The sequence below is a fragment of the Suillus subaureus genome (assembly GCF_016647635.1).
Source record: "Suillus subaureus strain MN1 chromosome Unknown BJ212scaffold_25, whole genome shotgun sequence".
NCBI classification, from domain to species: domain Eukaryota; kingdom Fungi; phylum Basidiomycota; class Agaricomycetes; order Boletales; family Suillaceae; genus Suillus; species Suillus subaureus.
Window position 1 is genome coordinate 535525 of NW_024538581.1, and position 20901 is coordinate 556425.

The window sequence follows — 20901 nt, forward strand, 5'->3', positions numbered from 1 at the left end:
TCCGATTTGTTGCTTGACAACGTCCCTCTTGCAACAAAATATACACTACCCTTGTTGCGCTCAACATGTCATCGGCGGAATTGACCATTGAACAACTGCAGCTACTCTCGCACCTGCGTGCGATGACAATGAGGATGTCATACTGCGATTCTCCGAGGACCAATAGCGTCCATTTTTGTACCCCTCCATGTCCTTGTCACATGCAAGTCCTCGATTTTAGGATTAGATCCGACACCCCCCGTCTCTGGGGTATGGGTACGGCGCACTTACTCCGAAAGTGGATGGTCTACCCAAAGTAACTTATAATACATACACAAGATTGTGATTCATTGCTTCTTGTGAGAAAGAAACAGTAGGTCGTTCCATCAATTCCACGTACGCATTGACAACCAACTCGATTCGTCTCACAAACACTGCTGAAAACATTCTCTTCTCTCGGTCGGCAGTGGCACCCGCATATGTTTGGATACTGCCTGTCGTCCTTCTCCATCACCCCGAAATTAATTACTTTCGCACTCTCAAGAATTTTTTTGTGCTGGATAAGAACACGACACGAGTATCTTGTTCACCTCACGATACAAGACAGGGAGGTTATCCGCCCTGTAGACCCGTTGATGGACAGTTGACGTTCGGATGGTTACAGTGGTTGTTGGTGATGAATGGGAAGCTTTTGAAACATTATATATTATATTATCATCATCATCCATGTTCTGATCAACTGATGTGTGATGCTGGTGGGTAATGATCAGTATTGTAAACCCAATCCCTAAGTGACCCCTTGGACCTAAGGGATCAGCAGGGGTAAACCCATAGGTACACAAACACCAACCCATACCCATACCCCCAACATAGCCATACCCTTATACCCATGGGTCTTGAAGGGTATGGGTACTCATAGGGGTGCTGTGTGGGTTAAGGGTATGGTGGGTTTGCAAGTGTATGTGTGGTCTATGTGGAGAGAAGTATAGCACCGAAAACATGTTTAATGTCAACAGAGGTTGCTAGAATAATTGATGTTGGAGAATATACTAGTGTTATAAAAATACCAGTGATAGTGAGGTAGTCTAGCGCCATTCAAGAGAGTCCCGGGTAAGATTTTCAGTACCCATCACTGGCGAAAAAAAGAGATTATACACCGGTGGGAATGTCACATGAACCTTAGATTCTACCCATTGGGCTTACAAAATGCTATAATATCTACCAATATCTGAGTCTCACTGGTTTACTGATGTGACTCAAGTTTCCATTCAAACTCGCATCCGCCTGGTTGCCAGGTATTACAAATAGTTTTCGCACTATCTCTCTACGGCCCAAAGTGGCAGTTGGTGGTGTGGGGAATGGTACCAGTACATATCCATTTCCTTCTTGAAAATCAAGGTACGCGTCTCAAAGCCTGCTCAAAGTCCGCAATGATATCATTGACGTGTTCAATGCCCACGGACACCTGGCCAAACAATCAGTCAAAATTTCTCCATCAGAAACACCACTCACCCGGATCAGATCATGCGTGACCCCCGAAGACAGCTTCTCCTCATCACTGAGCTGGTGGTTCGTCGTCGTCGCAGGGTGGATGACAAGGGTCTTGGCGTCACCGACGTTTGCAAGATGACTAACCAGTTTTAGGCTGTCGACAACCGTGCTTGCCACACTAATATCGCCCTTGACACCGAAGTTGAGGACACCACCGAAGGCGTTTGGGCGGAGAAGCTTCTTCGCCCTTTGGTGATAGGAGTGACTCTCTAGGCCAAGATAGGAGACCCATGCAACCTTCTCGTGTTTTGACAGCCACCTAAGAACAGTTAAAATTTGCCCGTGGATCAGTGCATGACAACTTACTGAGCAAGCGCCAAAGCATTTTCGGAGTGCCTCTGAGCCCTCAAGCTGAGCGTCTCAATACCCTGAATGAGCAAGAACGCGGCGAATGGGTTCATGGCTGGACCCAAATCACGGAGGAGCTCGACGCGAAGCTTGGTAGCGAAAGCGATAGCACCAAATGTGTCGCTAAAGACCATGCCATGATATCCCTCGGAGGGGGAAGTGAAGGACGGGAACTTGCCGGAGCTTGCCCAGTCGAATTTTCCTGATAGGAAAAATGAGACATGCAAATGGCAAGCGTTCGTGAAGTAAACGCACCCGAGTCGATGACAACACCTCCGATCGTCGTTCCGTGACCTCCAATCCACTTAGTTGCACTATGCACTGATGACCATACATATGAGCTGCGGACCACCTACGTGAGGGATGTGCTCACCAACAATGTCTGCGCCCAAATCGATGGGTCTAATAAGGTATCCTCCCATTCCAAACGTATTGTCCACGATTAAGGGGATGCCATGATCATGTGCAACCTGTCGAGTTTACATGAGCAGCAGTCCATTGGCAGTTATTAGTATGCGCACTTTCGCCAGCTCGGAAATTGGCGCAACGTTGTACTTCGGGTTACCAATGCTCTCGACATAAATTGCCTTCGTGTTCTCATCGATTGTTGCTGCGAAAAGCGCCGGATCATCGCCATTCACGAACTTCACATCGATACCAAACTTTTTGAAGGATACTGCACATCGCATGGGTCATGATACTGGTAAGACGTTGACAAACGAACCTTTGAATTGGACGTATGTCTTCAAGCGACCTCACCCGTTAAAATGACCCCTAAATTCTCAAAAATGATACACTTACCCCTCCTTGGATATATGATCTGTTGCCAAGACATCAATCAGGGTTCTGGGCTTGAAAGACTAGGCCTTACGTTGAAACGATATTGTCACCTGCACTGGCTATCGTGGAAATCGCAAGGAATTGTGCAGATTGACCAGAGGACGTTGCGATAGCCGCGACGCCGCCTTCAAGGGCAGCAATTCGACTCTCGAATACATCCTACATGGATAGGAAGCACTTGGCTGTAGAGGAGCATCGATGAAAGAATCACGTACGACAGTGGGGTTCCCAATACGAGAATAAATGTGTCCAGAAGCCCTGCATGATGTCCCATTAATTTCAATTCGCTTGTCATCCTCGATGAAACTGACTTCAGGCCAAAAAGGTCTGCGCCATGCTGAAGTTATGATAAGCCCTTAGTAAATCAGATCTTTGTGCAAAGTGACGAACTTTAGAGTCGTTAAAGACGAAGCTCGTGGAGGCGTAAATAGGAACTGCGCGAGCATTGGTGGTAGGATCAGGAACCTGACCAGCGTGCAACTGCAGCGTCTCGAATTCCTGCGGCCTTCGACCAAAAGTTAACCACGAAAGACCTTCGAACGAGACATGCCACTCACTTGTTGGCTTGAGTCATTACAATTTGATATTGGAACGGGAGATAAGTGAGCTTAGTGCAGACTCCGATTGCTTTGCTATTTAATATGGTAATCAAGGTTCTGGGCAGTGTGTATCAATACAGAGTGTCAGAAACACAGATAGGAATGATGATCACTCACGCGAGTATTACTACTACTTGTGATCACGAGTCCGGTCTTTACATGTTTTCGGAACGTTCGAAGAAGACATCCTGGACAGCTGTGAGAGGTAAGTTGATATTTATTGGAATCACTGGAGCTCGACGGTGGAAAAACCACGGACCGACTGACTATCAATAGTTCTGGTCAGCCAGAATTCTGCCCATAGCAACAGTTTAGTGATGTGCGGGGCCCGACTTCAGGCCGTGGGCCAGGTCGAGCCGGGCCAAAGTCGCGGCCTGGTGACGGCTTTGACCTGGCCTGAGCCTGAGATTATGACGCCTGAGAGGCTGAGACACACTGGCAGCCAGATATATTGTAACCAAATGATTGTCTCGTCACGAATCTTCCATTAATTTCGTTAGGCATCACGCCATCACCGAAGGCAATGTATTATATACTAGTAGTGGTTGACTAGCTCACTGGCATATCCAAAAGCCACGGTGGTTAGAAGGAAATGCCTGGGTGGGCGTGCTAACGACCGACTTCTAGCAGCACGTGACGAAACGCGGTCACGTGGTCTGTTGCCGCCCTGAATCAAGCTGTCGTGACTCGTGATAGTGTGTAACAACATCAACCTCTTGATCGGTAAGTCGTTATCGCGTGCATGAGAACTGACGAAATTCTGACCATCTTAAGGAATCCGCAACATGGCGATGCTTGAGACACCGTCTCGAATATGGCGCAGAATTCAAGCTGCAGACGAAGGAGAGCCACCTTCTCTTCCGTCATTACCTGCCTTCGATGATTCTGGTGCACAAGACTCAGACTCAGACCAACATTCAACTGACGATGGTCGTGATATCTTGCCGGTGCATTCCACTCCCGCCGCTGTCTCAGCGCACACGGTGACCTCAACTATCAGGCTACAATCAAGTACTTCCAGCACAGCACGCTTCGCAAGCTCTCTCGCCTCACGTTCTGTTTCAGCAAAATCCTCCTCTGCCTCTAGAACATATCCATACCCTCGGAGCCCCGCACAAAGCTTCGAAGTGAGTGCCATAGCCTCACTTCCCCATGAGAGCGACGAGAATACAGAACCAGAAGACTCGCCTCTCGCACATAGTAGGCGTAGTATTCCAGAGTCTCATTTGCCGCCAGAAGAGAATGATATGGATGACATGTCTTTGGAGGACGCACTACAGTCCGTCAGCCGCTCCAGCTCCCCGTTTTCTCCCGACATCCCTCTGGACAATCCTACGCCGAGGAAGAAATATGATTACTCGATGTCATTACGTTCTGAACCTCAGGTGAATGCTTTGATGCTTACTTCTCGCTCTAATTGAGCTCAACGTGTCCCAGCGATCGCCATTCAACAAATACCGCAATGTCGCGCTACGAAAACCGCTCGTACGGACGAGAACGCCGTCACTTTCCCGGACGACGCCCTCTCCCGTCTCATCACCTCCAAACTCCACACCTCGCAGCAACAGATCCATTCCACTACCTGTCGAAACACCGTCACCGACTCCTGGTGTTTACGTTCCCTTGCCTCGTTCGAGAACCGCCTCTCCAGCTGTCATTTCACTTCCAAGCGTCATAATACGGCCTCCAGAGGATGAGCTTCCCCAAGACCATTCCCAGGACCCACCACAGGAAAGTGACCCCGAACCAGGGCGAGAGGACTCTGCCACGCAATCGGACCGCGAGCCCACATTCTCATCCGCATCGTCTGATCCAAGCAATCAAACCAACAACGACCGAACTATAGGTGCGCATTCAACAGCATTTCCATCACCCGCCAGATCAGTGTTGGATTTCACACCCGTTCCGCGGCTTCGTACGCAGTTCAACATCCCACCTGCATTCAATGAACTAGATACAGACGCGGGCGAAGAACTCCTTACACCTCATACCCGCAGACGATCATTTCTTCTCTCAGTCATCAACTCCACTGCCCGGCCACGCATCAAGTTCACCCCTCACCCCCACAATCGGCTCAGTGCCCTCCCTGTGTCCCAGAGCTCAAGCGGGAGCAGCTCAAGCGCATCTGGTGTCGGCGCGACTCCCGCGGGTCACATGCGCACAGCATTTGCTGGTATCACCCCTCGGCCTGGACGGGGGCGGGGACGCATGTCACACCCTCTCGCGCAGGCACATATTCCAGACAGTGCATCTTCCGTAGGCGACAGTGAACATCTCATGTCCCCCTCTGATATTGAGCTCCGCGGCGCATCGACTTCTTTCATCTCCACTGCATCCTCACACGATCTCACCACACACCCCCGTGCCAACACCTCGTACGATCCTGCGCTTGGCACAGGTCAGCGCGGCGTGGCGCGCTTCGACGCGCCGAAGCTGAATCACTACCTTCATACACTGAACTCGAAGCTGCAAGAAGAGAACAAGGCACTCGTCGACCGGTTGAGGAAGTACGAGGAGGTGAAAGATGCTGATCAGCGACGGCTCAGTTTGGAGAGTATGGGCTCTGGAAAGGTGCGAAGGGTCGGTGGAGGGAGTGCGCTGGGCGATGTGGAAGAGGCAGGGGAAGAAGGGTGGGCAGAGGAGAAGAAAGATTTGGAGGAGTTCATCGAGAACCTGGAGACTCAGCTCGACAAACTTGCAGGGGCGAAGGAGAGCGTGGACCAGGACCTTGAGACTGAACGGCATGAGCGTGCACGGGATAAGGAACGTTGGCGGGAGCGCATGCATGAGGTCGAAAGTGGTGTTGCAGAAATTGTGGGCGACTTGGAACAGAAAGTTGCAGAGAGCGAGCAAGCCCTGGAAGAGATGACGAAGGAGGCGGAGCGCATCCACGAACGACTTCAAAGTGAGCGTGACCTTGCGCTGGAGAGGGCTGTACAGGCAGAGATGGTAATGGAGAACGGGAAGGAGCTTGGAGGCGCATTGAAGGAGGCCAACACGCGGATCAGCATCCTCACAGCCGACCTGCAGAGTGCGACCGTGCAGATCAAGGATTTGGAGGATGAAATCATAGCGAGCGACCGCCGTGTTGATGAGCTTGAGAAGGAGCTCAAGAAGGAGCAGCTCTCCGCCAAGCTGGCTAACGATGATCTTCACAGCCAGTTGAGCGAGATGGGGGCTGAGATTATGCGCTCTGGTGCTCGGGCATCTGGACTCGAGAAGGACTTCAAAGCTCAAGAAGCCGCTGTAAAACGCCTACAGCATGAGCTGGAAGCAAAGGCAGAGGAGCTCGCAGAAGCACAGCAGCTTATTGCAGATTCTGGCAGGGATATCAACGAGGAGGTTGGCGAACTGAAGACTTATACTGCCGAGCTCGAAGAGGCTGTCACAGCGACGACTGAGCGCATCCAAGACCTTGAAGAGCAACTCGCTTCTGCTCAAAACCACTTTAACCAGCTGGAGGTCGCAGAACAGGAGGCTAACGATCGTGCCGAAACACTGGAAAAGGAAAAAGAAGGAGCATCGCTGCTGGTCAACCAAATGGAAGACGCTCTTGAGGCTGCGGAGCAGAAGATGCGCACCGACCAAGAAGTTGTCGCAGATCTCAAGGCCAAGATTTCCACCCTTGAAAGAGAAAGAGAGCGGGAGAGGGAGATGTCTCGGCTTTTGAAAGGACAGCATTCAGACGAGACCAATGCTGAACTTGAGAATGTACTCGAGGCAGAGCTGGAACAGGCGCACAAAGAGATCGCGAAACTTACTGAGCTCCTTCAACACTCTCCTGCGCGGAAAGCTATTGACGCTGCGAAGGATCAGAGGATCGAGATTCTGGAGAAGGACAAAGAGCAGCTCCAGGCACGTATCAAGGCCCTCCGATCGACCAGCTTCGAGACGGCAACCCCAAACAAGGTGGTCAACCTCAGTGGGATCTCACCCATTCATCGACATGTATTATCGATGTCTATTAGGGCTCCAAAGACACCTGGAGGTCCTCTGAAAGATGTGAGCTGACATCTTGATGTCCGAGGAATTCCTTGCTGATGGAAACTTAATAGCTTTCCTGGCTGAACAATACCACTGGCGATGCCTCAGTATCCCCGCTTTTAAACGAAATCGCTCGTCTTCAAACTGAACTCGACCGTGCCAATGATAGTATCGACCAAAAGCTTGATGAACTGGAAGATGCTGGATTGGGAGTCGTGTCGCTTACGAGAGACCTTGAGCTTGCCCGATCCAAGATTTCTCAAATGGAAAACGAGATAGGAAGGTTAGAGAGACGCGAGGAGCGCCGACTTCACCGACTCCAAAGGCTCCGTTGTCAGAAATGCATGGTCAAGGTGGACACATCAACATTGCAACGATTTTATGACGCGGATGAAAGGTGCGATTCATAGCGCGTCCTTGGCGTGATATCCTGACAAAATATTTCTAAGCTCCTTGGATGTGTCGCATAGTGGCCTCCCCTCCAACCCTCCGACACCTCCGACGAAGACCAGCGACGCTCTTAGATTGGACCTTCATGCAGTTAACAAGGAATTGAACACGATGAAACAGCGATGGGAGGAAGAAAAACGCCACCTTCTGGGAGAAAGGGCAGTCCTTCAAGATGCTGCGAACCGGATGAACATGGAAGTACGAAGCGCAAAGGACGAAACGAAGAGAGCCACTGAAACTAGCCGACGGTCGAGAGCTGATACTCTGGAGGTCGAGAGGGCGAAGGCTGTCATTGCTGACCTCGAGGCTGAGCTGCAGGCCGAGAGGACGCGTCTCAGACAGATGTCCACGGAGCAGGACCGCGTCCAGCGTGAGAAGAGTATTGTGGCTCGTCAACTACAACGAACTGAGGCGGTACGTCCCTTGACTATCATCAGAAGCATTTTGACTCGAAAGTTATCAGGATATCGATGGTGTTAAGAAACAGCTGCAGAAAGCCAAGCACGAAAACAATGAACTAGAGACCGAGTTGCGAAGTGCGTACCGTTCCATCCCTAAATCATCACTCCTGACTGACAAGTACAGCCAATGCAACCATCGAGCAGCAAGCTCGTCGCCTCGAATGCAAAGTCAAAGAAAATGCGGAGACAATCGATCAGCTGCGGGAGGAGCGGTCTCTTCTTGCAAAGGACCACAAGGAACTTCAGCGACAGTTCACTGAAGTATCAGAAGTGAGTGTTTCTCCTTGTAATGATATTGCATTGCGCCAACACTTGAACAGCGAGCCAACAAGCTTCGCAATGACTATGCAAGGTCACAATCATCGCATGACAAACGCCGTCATCAACTCGACTCACATCTCGGTGAAATTGAAGATCTTAGGCGTGCGCTCTCCAATCAAGCCGACGAACTACAGCGTAGCGAAGAGGAGAAAAACCGCATGGCAATCGAGAAGACCGATGTTGCGCGTACTGTCGCAGCCCTTGAATCCGACCTCAGACGCGTCAAGCGAGATGCCGAGGCGTTTGGACGTGATCTTAAAACTCTGCGAACAGAGAAAGAGAAGCTGCAGGCTAAACATAGGGATGAACTGACGAAAGCTGAGCAAGCCAAGAAGCAGGCCCAAACCCAGATACGTCTTTTGAGCGAGCAGCTCGGCAGCCAGCATACGAAGTTGAAGACGGCCCAGGAGAAGCTCAAGATCAAGAATTCTGAATTTGCTACGTGAGTGATGGTGCACTCCCGTGCCGCATCTCGATGCTGAACAAAATATTAGTGATGGCTACCAGCTTGTCGAGCTGAAAGACCAGCATAAGGAAGAGTGCAAGGGCCTTGTCGTCCAGATTCGGTACCTCAAGGCGAAGTTTACCCGCGAGTCTACCTTGCGAGATGATCTCGTATACCAGAAACATTATCTTCTTGTTCTCCTCTCGAACTTTGAGGCGAGGTACGGGCATTTTCTGCATCATTATGCTGTACGTTTATCTAGTTCGACAGTGAGAAGCGCATACTGGCCTGCATATCCCGGATAGGATACCCCAAACCAAAAAATCCACCGCAAATTGTGAAGAAGCCACGCTCAATAAAAAGTGTTGTATTGAGTGTCATGTTTATACGGCGTGTGAAGTAGGTGCCCAGTCACCGATTCCCAGTTTCCATCTTGACTGATGTCTTTTCAGGCAAGTTAGTGAGGCTTGGCGAGAAGCAAGCTCAAACAAACAAGCGATTTATAATGCTTTACAAGAAGTCCGTCGTCGAAGAACCATTGCGGCTACGTCGTAACCCCCCCTTCGTGATGTCTTCCCGTTTGGCTAGACTATTGTTATCATAGTTGTTGTATCATTAGTTCGGTATCCTAAATCAAGATCTTGTACGCCCTGCACTAGGCCTTGGTAGTACGGAAATCTGAATCGCGCGTTATGAAGGCGGAGGCTGTTTGCGTGTCTCCGATATAATTCGCACTGCATCCTTGGAAAACACGTAGGACAACCCACTCCAAACCGTTGTCACGGCCACCAAAATTCTGAGCATGTCAGGGTAAGAAATAGTATAAATATATGACCGGCTTACTGCATTTCGGGTACAAACAGGTTATATTGTGTGGGCAGGATGGGAGTGACGGTTGTAGCACACATTAACGCAAGTTGAGCAAATGTATTGTACTGCGAATGAAAACTTAGCAGATCACAAAATGAGATGCAAAGAATCCTACCTTGCTGATTGTAGGTGGGCCGCACTTCAGCAGATGGTATAGAAAAATCCCAATATCGAGCGAAAGTTTTCTGGATAAATTAGTGAACGCATACTAAAAAATCTGCCTGACACGTACTGGTGCGGGGAGTGAGGTATATCGGATGTAAAAGGCGGAAAGACTCAACAACACATCGCGCCCGATAATTATTGAGGCCAGCGAGACTAGAGATGGTGTCAGCCGGATAAAAATGTGCCGCTATTGAGTTTGCTTACTAGGAAGTAATCCCTTCATAGCTAATGTCACCGTGAGGGTGGTCATGAGAGTTTTGTCCGCAGCAGGGTCAAGAATGGTCCCGAGAACTGAATGCATGCTGAAGCGTCTTGCCAGGTAGCCATCGGCCTGTAATCAAAGCTCAATTTTTGATTAACCTAACATTCGTGGGGTACCCACTACGTCTGACAACCCAGCATAAACCAATAATCCGGTCGCGAGAAAGAAATCGTCATGCAGTATGGACCAACCGAGGACGGGGCACGAAAGTATCCGAGAAACTGTCAACAAATTTGGTATGGTGTATATATTCTCGCGCAAAGGTGGTGTTGCAACAGAGCCTTTAGTGTCGTCGGTCTTCCTGTCAGACCATCTGACACAAGAGGTAGAGAGGGTTCTGGTGACTGTGGTGAAGGCATATCTGTGTTTGGCTTTGAGCTGGAATGTACCAGAATATTGGATAATTGGACGACGTGAGGCGCAAGCGAGGCTGCGGAGAGGACGCGCGAGAAAGTTGTAGTGCAAGGTTGGGTGCATCACTCTGGAGAAGGCAAAATTGGGGAGAGAACCAAAATGGAAATCGCGGCTCATTGGGACAGGGGCTGGCCGCCTGTGATTCGTACTCGAGTGTAAGCACGCTGGCTTACCTGAGTTCCCATAATCAGTACATATACTGTCGCTGATGCTGAAAGCTAAGCTTTCAGTATTTCACCTTTTGGTGTAACGGTTATGCGGGCGGCAGTCTGACCATGTTACATCGAGTCTACTACCACTTGTGCTGCAACGTTGCTTTAAAATGGCCTAACTGGTTTTCTTTCTCAATGCGCACACTGCAGTGTGGTTGGGTCATATCCATAACTTGTTCAATATCCATAGTCACACTGTCGCCAACCTACTACAGTACAATATTCAACAGGACGCCAGCTCTGATGGTGCACGGCACTAATAGGCTATGGCAGCAACACGATAGCGAGTACTCTAATCATAAGCCTCCAATTTCACCTACAGATATTCAGGTGAACGTTGAGTCAGTGATGAATCAAGTAGCAGGAAGAGCTCACAGTCGCGACCACCTTCTTGACTTGTGCGATATATGAGGCGTAGAATCTGTCCATATGCTCGACGATAGTGGCTCGGCAATAGGTGCACTCAGTCGCTTTGGTTCTGGCACGATTGTAAGGCGTCATCTCCCATAAGGTTGACTCGCAAGGTCTTGCTAATAACTCCTTCCCACTCGAAACCAGATAATCATGGAACCACGGGGCGACCTTCACATTTCCGAAGTCTGCTTGGAGGATCACCGTAACAACACCCATGCCACTTCTGCAATTGCACTCTCTCCACATTTGCATGTGTCTATATGAAAACCCTAGCTAGGAAAGAGAGCTTCCGACTGATTGAGCAGCGATGCCACATTTATAATGGTATTCGAGGCGTCTGTGGTGATCCAAAGCGGTGATGTCTCGCATACCATTAAACATATTGCTGGGTCGTCCTAGATCTTTGGTCTCAAGGGTCCGGGTAGCGGCTGTCTGCGCATATGATGCGGCCACCCGAATCGACAAGAGAGAGCGTATAGCTCGAGAAAGTGATTTGGTAAAAACTGTGCCATCGCGAGGTCCCCTGCACGGCTGAGGGCCGCTTGCATGTCATACTTACTAGCTGCTTTCATCACAACCTTTGCATCATCCAAGCTGTCGAAGGTCGGGGTGGTGGCAGGATAGCAGAGTAGAAGAAGGGACTCAAGGGTCGTGCTACTTTCAGTCACAGTAATGACGGGCACGGACGATACGTCTGACTGTGATTCGCTCTGCAGTAGCTCAAACATGTCTTTGAACACGGGTGACATGAGCGAAAGAATGAGCTTGAAGACATGGAAATCGACATCATTGGCCGAACGGAGGATGATATCACAATTATGATCATCGAATGGTGCTTGAGCTTGAGCGATGGCGATTTCCTGAGTGTCTGCCATGACTGACGATAGAAACAAGGCACGAACTAATCACGTACATGGCTGCTTCGTGGCAGAATGTCTACAATCCGATTACAGCGGTTTTGTATTTCAAATAGTCTTGCAAGGATCAGCCTGAGAAAGAGAACCAACTTATCCTACACTTTACAGCTTGAGTAGCAACATGACAGCGTTGCAACGAGTAGTTTAAGAAGTCACCAATTTCACCTGCAGAAGCGGGGTGAGCTTTGAGTCGGTAATCAGTTAGCGGGGAAAGCTCACAGTTGCAACCACCTTTTTAACTTGTGCGATATACAAAGCACGGAATCTATCCATACTCTCGACGACCGTACTGCGGCAAACACTGCACTCAGCCGCTTTGGTAATAGCGCGATTGTAAGCTGCCGAATCCCTTATGGTCGACTCGCAAGGTTTCTCCCACAAAGCCTTCCCACTGGAAACCAGATATTCGTCGAACCACTGGGTGATCTTCAGAACCGAGTCCGCAACTTGGAGCTTCCTAACACCCACGCCGCATGAATGTCTGGAATCCTTCGACTCGGGGACGTGGTACAGCATTGGCATATTTGTGGATAAAATAGTTGGCTCCAGCCAGGAAAGAGAGTTTCCGACTGCTTGTGCAGCAACACCGCATGCATGATGATATATGAGGAGCCTGTGATGATCCAAAGCAGTAATGTCCTGCATACTTTTAAACTCGATACTGGGACGTCCTAGATTTTTTATCTCAAGAGCCTGTGTAGCAGCTGTCTGCGCGTGATGCTGCCATCCGAATTGACAAGAGAGAGCATATAGTTCGAGAAAGTGAGTTGGTAAAAACTGGGACATCGCGAGATCTACTGCCCGGCTGAGGACCGCTTGCATGTCATACTTCTTGGCTGCCTCCATCACAGCCTTTGCATTATCCAAGCTGTGGAAGGTTGGGGTTGCGGCAGGATAGCAGAGTAGAAGGAGGGATTCAAGGGTTGTACTGCTCTCAGTTACAGGAATGATAGGTAGAGATGTCACGCCCGACTGCAAACCGTCCTGAGGTAGCGTGAACGTGTCTTTGAACACGGGAGACATGAGTGAAAGAATAACTTTGAAAGTATGGAAGTCGACATGATCAATAGTTGAACGGAGGATGATATCACCATTAGGATTATCGAATGGCGCATTGGCAGTGGTGGTTATTTCTTCAGCAACTGACATGGTGACTGAATGACAAAGACTTGGACAAGGTCGCGCGCTGTGATGGGCTAGATGATAGCTAGAAGTCGATACCTTTGACTGTATCTGAGAACTAGGATCATATGAAAGCAGTGGCAGCCAGACGCTGGAGGCGAGACAAAAATGGAAATCGCTGTGCCAATCCCTTATAAATGCGAAATGATTCTATAGCAGCATTCTCCAAGAACAGCCCTTGATCATGATTGAGCCTCGAATCGATTAGTAACCACAATCCCAGAAGGGCTTCTGCCATTGGTGTTCGCCATCCCTGCATAAATACCTGGACTGATGTACGCCGACTCATATATATAGCTCAACACATACACACTCGTATATTATCTCTTTCTTACCGTACCATCAATCATATACTCTTCCACGTCACTGTTTGTCAATTAGTGTTTGCCGTCGACGTGACGGCTTTCCAGTGTCCCAACAGTCACTCAGCAATCATACGGCTCTACAGCCTGGGTAACAACACGACAGCATTGCAGCGAATTGTTTAAGAAGTTGCCAATTCCACCTACGGAAGCGGGGTGAGCTTCAAATATGTAATGAACCAGTTAGCAGGGAAAGCTCACGGTTGTAACCACCTTTCTAACTTGTGCGATATACCAAGCACGGAATCTATCCATACTCTCGACGACCGTGCTGCGGCAAGCGCTGCACTTTGTCGCTTCGGTTATCGCGCGATTGTAAGCAGCCGACTCCCTTATGGTCGACTCGCAAGGTCTTTCCCACAACTCCTTCCCGCTCGAAACCAGATATTCATTAAACCATTGAGTGATCTTCAGATTTCCAAAGTCTGCAACTTGGAGCATCTTAAGACCCGTCTGACTTCTGCAAGAGCATACCAGGTCCTTCGAGCTGGGGGACCACATTGGCATAGTTTTGGATGAAATGGTTGACTCCAGCCAGGCAAGAGAGTTTCCGACTGCTTGGGCAGCGACGCCGCATGCATAATGGTATATGAGGAGCCTGTGATGATCCAAAGCGGTAATGTCCCGCATACTTCCAAACTCGGTGCTGGGACGTCCTAGATTTTTAATCTCAAGAGCCCGGAGAGCAGTTATCTGTGCATGATGCTGCCATCCGAATCGGCAAGAGAGAGCGTATAGCTCAAGAAAGTGAGTTGGTAAGAACTGGGACATTGCGAGATCTGCTGCATGGTCGAGGACCGCTTGCATGTCATACTTCTTGGCTGCCTCCATCGCAGCCTTTGCATTATCTAAGCTATCAAAGGTTGGATTTGCGGCAGGATAGCAGAGTAGAAGAAGGGATTCGAGGGTTGTGCTGCTCTCAGCCACAGGAATGACAGATACAGACGATACGCCCGACTGCAAATCATTTTGAGGTAGCGTGAACATGTCTTTGAACACAGGTGACACGAGCGAAAGAATGGCTTTGAAAGTATGGAAGTCGACATGGTCAGGGGTTGAACGGAGGATGATGTCTCCGTCAGGATTGTCGAACGGTGCTTTAGCGGTGGTTGTTGGTTCCTCAACATTCGACATGGTGACTGAGCGGGTAGCGAAGACAAGGTCGTGCGTGTGGTGGGCTAGGTAGATAGAAGTCAATACCTTTGATTGTATTTAAGCGTTGCAAAGCAGTCGACACGAGCCATTTTTCTTTGGGGTTGATCCCACATGCAGGGAATGTGGTATTAAAACAGTTCGGTTACAGCGTGGTGTTTTGTATTTTATGTAAATAGACTGCAGATATTTAGCTAGAACGGGATATCTAGCTCGAGCAGCAAGGATCAGCGCACACCAAAAAAGAGCCAGTCCAACGTACTTGTAGTATCAATCGCCCTGTCAATCTCCACAGCAAAGTATTTTCCAACACGCTGAGATTGAAGAATGCAGCTGGTCGACATGTGAGGCAGCCAGATGGTGTTCCGAAACATTCCGCAATCAAGGATGGATCTGCGACGACCTTGCCAACTGGTCACAAGTCTAGCCTGGGGCAAGGTTGGATTGAAAGGCAAACTTCAAAAGAGAGACCAGATTGGGAATCGCTGCATCAGGACAGTAATGCGCGGGAGCGTAGTATGTATTATAGTCTTCTAAGTCAATTCTAAGTTCTACATTCTCAGATGGGGTCACATCGCTGGGTCATATCCATCATGTAAACTTGTTTTCCATCTCAGCCGAGGTTATCCAAGAGCCACTTGATCAATAACTTACTAGTATAGTGCGATAGAGTACTATAACGCTAGCTCCGAGGAGGTCATACAACTACAGCAGCAACACGACAAGTATTTTAATCAGAATCCTCCAAATACTCCTACAGAAGGAAGGTGAGCATTGAAAAGGTGATGAATTAATTAGCAAGAAAGCTTACCGTCATAATCGCTATTTGAACATGTAGGATACACAAAGCACGGAATTTGTCCATACTCTGGATGACCTTCAAGTCGCTTTTGCAATCTTTGCAACTGATTGATTTAGCGCACTCCATTGCTTTGATGGTAGCGCAGATGTAAGATGCCGACTCTAATAATGTCGACTCGCAAGGTCTCGTCAACAACTCCTTCCCACTTAAGTCCAGATATTCATCAAACCACGCCGGGGCACGTGCTGCAGGGGGGGTTTTTGCCATTGTGCAAGTCTTTTTGCCGCACATCCACTCTCGCGCATTATAGGAGCGAGATTTCACAGCTTCTCGGGCAGCGACACCGCATTCCTGATGGTATGCGAGAAGCCTGTGGTAATCGAATCCGGTGATGTTCCGCAAACCATTAAATACATGGCTGGGTCGTCCTAAATCTTTGATCTTGAGCGCCTGGGTAGCTGCGATCTGAGCATGATCCTGCAATCCGAATTGACAAAACAGAGCGTATAGCTCGAGAGCGCGATCGGATGGAAACTGAGCAATCACGAGGTCTGCTGCGCGGTTGAAGGCCGCTTGCATATCATACTTCTTAGCTACCTCCATCACAGCCTTTGCATCACCCAAGCTGTCAAAGGTTGGTGTTCCGGCAGGATAGCAGAGCAGAAGAAGGGATTCGAGGGTTGTGCCGCTCTCAGCTACAGGAATGACAAGTACAGACGATACGCCCGACTGAGAACTGTTTTGAGGTAGCGTGAACATGTCTTTGAACACGGGAGACATGAGGGAAAGAATGACTTTGAAAGTATGGAAGTCGACATGATCAACAGTTGAACGGAGGATGATATCGCCGTCAGGATTGTCGAATGGTGCTTCAGCGGTGGTCGTTGGTTCCTCAGCATCTGACATAGTTACTGAGTGGATAGCGAAGACAAGGTCGTACATGTGATGGATTGGGTAGTTAAAAGTCAATACCTTGAGCTATGTCTAAACGTTGCAGAGCAGTCGACACGAGCCAGTCTTCTTCAGGGTTGATCCCAGATGTAGGGAATATGGCATTGAAACGGTTTGGTTACAACGTGGCGTTCTGAATTTTAAATAGACCACATACATCTATAAAGTAAGGGATTTAGAATGGGACGTCTAACACCACCTAAGGACAGTAAGGATCAGCGCACACCAAAAAAGAACCAGTCCAACGTACTTACAGTATCAATCGCCCTATCAATCTCCACAGCGAAGTGTTCCCCAACAAACACGCTGAGATCTAGGAATGCAGCTGGTCGACATGTGACACAGCCGGATGCTGTTTCCAGGCATTCCGCGATCAAGAATGGATCTGCGACGACCTTGCCACAAGGGCGCTCACGAAGAACATTCCTGGCGCGCTCCATAAACTCGATGAACCATGAATTTACTTCGTATATCTTTCCATCAGAAAGAGGCCACGATAGGGGGTGATGAACGCAGTCATCGCATTGGAACCATACCCAGCGTGATGCGAAGCTGGGAAACCAGGAGAAGTCAGCTGTTAGCGAGCATGTAGCGACACTGCACTTTCGGTGGTACTGGAGGAGGCGATGGTAGACGGAGGCGGGGATGTGTTCCAGCTCTTCGACGTAGGGAGTGAAGAAGGGTTGGCGGACTGTATACTTCGCAGCTATACGGGCTTCATCCTCCAAACCATAACGGTACGCGATAGCGAATACGCGCAGCGGCTGATCGTCTAGGAACGCTTGCTGTATAAGCGAGCCCTTGACTTTATTCATCAACCCCTTCATCCCGAACTTTCTCATCATCTCCAAGATGGCCTGCACATCGTTTAGGCTACTAAGTACGGGATTAGAGAAGGGGTAGCAATATTGCAGTACCCTCTCAGTTGTCTGAGCGTCTTCTTCGAGTTTAATGTTGGCGTGATCGCCGTCGAGCTTAAGGACGAGCCCTTCAAGCGGCGGACATGGAGAGGATGACCCTGACAATAGAAAACGCTTCAAAAGCGGAGACGCAACAGTGAGGAAAATTTTGTGGACAGCAAACTTTGCATCATCCGAGGTATGAATGATCAAATCTGCATCTGTGGCATCAAAAGGAGCGCGGAATGAGGAAACTTCGACAGAAAGAGGCGCGGCCCCCACGAATTGGGACATGAAGAAGTTTCTGGAACAGGGTGATCAGAGGGAAATGTAGATAGTAAATCAGACAGGAGAAGATATACCCTTCGTGTTGTGACTCGTGGATATGGCATGCAGTTTGCACGCCTGATCTTCATGGAGGATCTATTGACAGTGCAACACTGCTTGACATGAGTACTTGAGCGAGTCACATGAAAATCGTGCAAGTTCACAATCGAGGCCCGGGCCCAGAAGTTGCATTGACCAATGATCAAAAGGCAGGCTGCCGCATGTCGCGGAGTGGGCGGCTTTGTTGGGAGCGTGGTAACCGATGAAATTTAAAATACGGTAAGGCAGTGGATTGTAGGTTTGATTGAGTTTCCATTAATTCAGCATTGCCCGGTTGAGCTGATAAGGTCTCTAAGCAGATCTGCAGGCCTCTGGGGTCAGTGTGCAATGGGGCAACTTGGCGCCCGTCCTAATAACAATGAAAGTTCGAAAATTCAGTTCTTACATAAATACACCTTGCACAATCTCCATGTTTATATTTCACCCCAGCTGAGAGGATAGTTAGAGGCCTGAAAATGACAGGAGACGAAAAGAGAAGAGCGGTTCGCAGGAACATCCTTTTTCTCCCCCAAGTACACGCCACATGACTACATATATCATATCCTAGAAATGAGACCGTATTTCCTAGTTCTTCACTAGGTATGTGATAAAATATAAATTATGGTTATGAGGCACTTGAAAAGAACATATCAGAAATTCACTTGTCGCGATTTAAACTTCATAATTGAAGACAAGACACTAACGAAAAAAAAGTGGACGCGCTACAGGTATACCCACGTCCGAAGACTCAAGAGTGTGGGTACGTAGGTCATATGGAGACTCAGATTACAAGGCACGGACTCCCCGAAGCTCTGAATACTGCGGCGGAAGTTCAATTACACCATTGTCGTCTGGCACAACATCTTCAGCGTCGGTATGCACAATGATCCGAGCAGGAAGTTGGTAGGCTGTTTGCGCGCTAGCTGACGCCACAGGTTGACTTCCAGATGCTCCGTACACAGCTAAGTTGTCTGTGTCAGAGCTCTGAAGGGAATTTTGTGTTTGATTGAAAGGTGTGGGAAGGTCCCTAGCCGCTAAGTTGGCGGGAGACACATTAATAGGGCTTGGTTGGGATCCAGATTGAATGGGTGGACCAGGGTAGGTAACAGGGTCTGTCTCCCATGGTAATGGTGATGGTGTTTCAGCGACGATAGTCATTCGTCTGTCAGCAGATGACATAGTAGCAGAACTTCGAGCGTCTCCATACACAGCAAAGTCTGCGTTTGAGCTCTGGCGTGAATGTAGTGTCTGATTGAACGGTGTGGGATGATCGCTGACTGTGAAGTTTCCGGTAGACGGATTAAGAGGGGGTGATTGGCTACCAGGTCGAATAGGTAGAGAGTAGCCAACAGGGTATTGTAATGGGTAATTTGGTAACATTGGTTGAGATATTCGGTTGTAAGCGGATGATGTGATCGAATCTCGAGCATCCCCATAGCCAGGAGAGTCTGTGTTGGAGCTCTGGCGCGAATGTTGTGTCTGGTTCAGTGATGGGGGAGCGGCGCCAACTGCAAAGTTGCTCGTGGATAAATTGGTCAAGTCCGATTGAGTTCTGGGGCTGGGTTCAATGGGTCGGGTGTGGTGGTTGAGGGGATTTGCGTTGTATGGGAAAGGGGATTGTGGCGGAACATCACTATAAGGGCTGGCTTCGTATTTTTGATCTGTATGCTGCAGTCGACGTGGATGGCTTTGTGCAGAAGACTGAACGTCCGGAGAGCGAGATGCTCTCCGTTTACGCCACAAGCACATGCCGAGGATGACCAATGCAATAAGGACCGCCCCACCGCCACCGCCCGCTGCGCCTGCGATAAGAGCAACATTGCTGCTTGATGAACTACTTGTTGGACTTGGACTACTTGAACTAGATGTCGGTGAAGCCGTGGCCGACATACCTGCAGTGGATGACGGCGAGTTGGCGCTCAGGCACGAGGAATTGCTCGACCCTGAAACCAGCTGGAACTTAGAGACACCACCTGATCTGCCCTCGGAATCGGTGACCGAATACAGGAGGTCCGTCCCTGCGATGACGTCTACGACGAAGCTAAAAGGGCTATCCACGGAATTAAACATGACTGATTGTCCTCCAGGAATGAGTTGCTGTGGCAAGATAAGTAGATTGTTTTGATAGAATTTGAGATGATCTGACCATAATAGTAATGGGCTGGAATTCACTACCATTGGCCGAAATGGTCAATAGACTGTAGTATTTGTAGGTTAGTGCCACAAAATTAGGCGAACCAAACTTACCTGCATTGCGTCAGGGATGGCGATGAAAACGAAAACGTGAAAGGAGGTGACTGAATTGCAGCGTTGCAGTTGTTATTTGTAGTCGGATTCCCAACAGTTAAGTTGTTTGTCGTCCCACCCGTACCAAATCCGGTGGCGTCAGACATAGTGAGTAAAAACTTTGTTTGCGTCGACAACGGCAATTGCGATATTGAATAAGAGCCTTTGCCATTGCTGAAGGCTGATGCTGGTACAGAATAACTATAAGACACTTGATAGGCCTGGAAAGCACAAAGATTAGAGTGCGATCGATGCACTTGAGACGATAGCGCCGACGAACGGGAGTTAAGAGTATCTCGAATGGTGCTTGCCCACCTGAAAACCACGATGATGTTCAGCGAGAGCATATAAAATGTACTAGGTATGCGCTTACCAGTCCATGAAATTGTGAGAGGATCGCATTGAGTGGGAGTCCCAACAGATACACTGAACGCACGCGCAACAGAAAGACAAAAAGCAATATACGTAAAGAAGCGAACGAAGTGCATACTCAAGAAACGAGGAAGATGGTAAGAAGAGACACAGGCGTAGTCAAGAAAAAGGGAATCAGGGCAGACTCAAGGTGAGGGGAAATTGCGTCCTAGATAAAGTTGACCCCAGTGAGAATCGATCGCCATATTATAGCCCAATCAACGAAATACTGTTAAACAATGACACGAACTTGCCGCA

The 20901-nt window shown here is 49.0% G+C and overlaps 9 protein-coding genes across 9 annotated transcripts; 1 reads left to right on the plus strand and 8 right to left on the minus strand.

Annotated features, from left to right (window-relative positions):
* Window positions 1–1335: 1335 nt before the first annotated feature.
* On the minus strand, window positions 1336–3595 carry BJ212DRAFT_1369042 (Cys/Met metabolism PLP-dependent enzyme-domain-containing protein). Its single transcript, XM_041336208.1, is given in 14 exon segments — window positions 1336–1444; window positions 1492–1789; window positions 1837–2080; window positions 2134–2199; window positions 2252–2348; window positions 2400–2554; window positions 2676–2698; window positions 2750–2877; window positions 2934–2976; window positions 3030–3055; window positions 3109–3223; window positions 3276–3292; window positions 3312–3513; window positions 3577–3595. The coding sequence occupies 12 exon segments, from the start codon at window positions 3290–3292 to the stop codon at window positions 1373–1375; spliced, it is 1284 nt and encodes a 427-aa protein (XP_041190948.1). The 5' UTR covers window positions 3312–3513; window positions 3577–3595; the 3' UTR covers window positions 1336–1372.
* A 507-nt stretch (window positions 3596–4102) lies between these two features.
* Window positions 4103–9533, plus strand: BJ212DRAFT_1482985 (uncharacterized protein; the record flags this gene model as incomplete). Its single annotated transcript, XM_041340532.1, has 10 exons — window positions 4103–4702; window positions 4755–7319; window positions 7373–7698; window positions 7751–8165; window positions 8215–8287; window positions 8337–8482; window positions 8533–8975; window positions 9028–9198; window positions 9249–9377; window positions 9431–9533. 10 exons carry the CDS (start codon window positions 4103–4105, stop codon window positions 9531–9533), a joined length of 4971 nt encoding a protein of 1656 aa, XP_041190949.1.
* A 135-nt stretch (window positions 9534–9668) lies between these two features.
* Window positions 9669–10634, minus strand: BJ212DRAFT_1448082 (uncharacterized protein; the record flags this gene model as incomplete). Its single annotated transcript, XM_041338493.1, has 7 exons — window positions 9669–9774; window positions 9822–9913; window positions 9989–10033; window positions 10081–10166; window positions 10218–10344; window positions 10396–10556; window positions 10586–10634. 7 exons carry the CDS (start codon window positions 10632–10634, stop codon window positions 9669–9671), a joined length of 666 nt encoding a protein of 221 aa, XP_041190950.1.
* A 954-nt stretch (window positions 10635–11588) lies between these two features.
* BJ212DRAFT_1569576 (uncharacterized protein) lies at window positions 11589–12190 on the minus strand (the record flags this gene model as incomplete). Its single annotated transcript, XM_041342027.1, has 2 exons — window positions 11589–11743; window positions 11779–12190. The coding sequence occupies 2 exons, from the start codon at window positions 12188–12190 to the stop codon at window positions 11589–11591; spliced, it is 567 nt and encodes a 188-aa protein (XP_041190951.1).
* Window positions 12191–12376: 186 nt separating this feature from the next.
* On the minus strand, window positions 12377–13381 carry BJ212DRAFT_1482988 (uncharacterized protein; the record flags this gene model as incomplete). Its single annotated transcript, XM_041340533.1, has 2 exons — window positions 12377–12397; window positions 12452–13381. The coding sequence occupies 2 exons, from the start codon at window positions 13379–13381 to the stop codon at window positions 12377–12379; spliced, it is 951 nt and encodes a 316-aa protein (XP_041190952.1).
* Window positions 13382–13577: 196 nt separating this feature from the next.
* On the minus strand, window positions 13578–15058 carry BJ212DRAFT_1578614 (uncharacterized protein). Its single transcript, XM_041342221.1, has 4 exons — window positions 13978–15058; window positions 13824–13919; window positions 13651–13679; window positions 13578–13600 (listed from the first exon to the last, which is right to left on the minus strand). The coding sequence occupies exons 1-2, from the start codon at window positions 14908–14910 to the stop codon at window positions 13899–13901; spliced, it is 954 nt and encodes a 317-aa protein (XP_041190953.1). The 5' UTR covers window positions 14911–15058; the 3' UTR covers window positions 13578–13600; window positions 13651–13679; window positions 13824–13898.
* Window positions 15059–15658: 600 nt separating this feature from the next.
* Window positions 15659–16636, minus strand: BJ212DRAFT_1482990 (uncharacterized protein; the record flags this gene model as incomplete). Its single annotated transcript, XM_041340534.1, has 2 exons — window positions 15659–15682; window positions 15740–16636. 2 exons carry the CDS (start codon window positions 16634–16636, stop codon window positions 15659–15661), a joined length of 921 nt encoding a protein of 306 aa, XP_041190954.1.
* A 220-nt stretch (window positions 16637–16856) lies between these two features.
* Window positions 16857–17874, minus strand: BJ212DRAFT_1482991 (uncharacterized protein; the record flags this gene model as incomplete). Its single annotated transcript, XM_041340535.1, has 2 exons — window positions 16857–16880; window positions 16936–17874. 2 exons carry the CDS (start codon window positions 17872–17874, stop codon window positions 16857–16859), a joined length of 963 nt encoding a protein of 320 aa, XP_041190955.1.
* Window positions 17875–18558: 684 nt separating this feature from the next.
* On the minus strand, window positions 18559–20866 carry BJ212DRAFT_1369082 (uncharacterized protein). The gene is made up of 6 exons (XM_041336209.1): window positions 20606–20866; window positions 20513–20547; window positions 20194–20453; window positions 20093–20144; window positions 18651–20043; window positions 18559–18581 (listed from the first exon to the last, which is right to left on the minus strand). The coding sequence occupies exons 1-5, from the start codon at window positions 20718–20720 to the stop codon at window positions 18733–18735; spliced, it is 1773 nt and encodes a 590-aa protein (XP_041190956.1). The 5' UTR covers window positions 20721–20866; the 3' UTR covers window positions 18559–18581; window positions 18651–18732.
* Window positions 20867–20901: the final 35 nt, after the last annotated feature.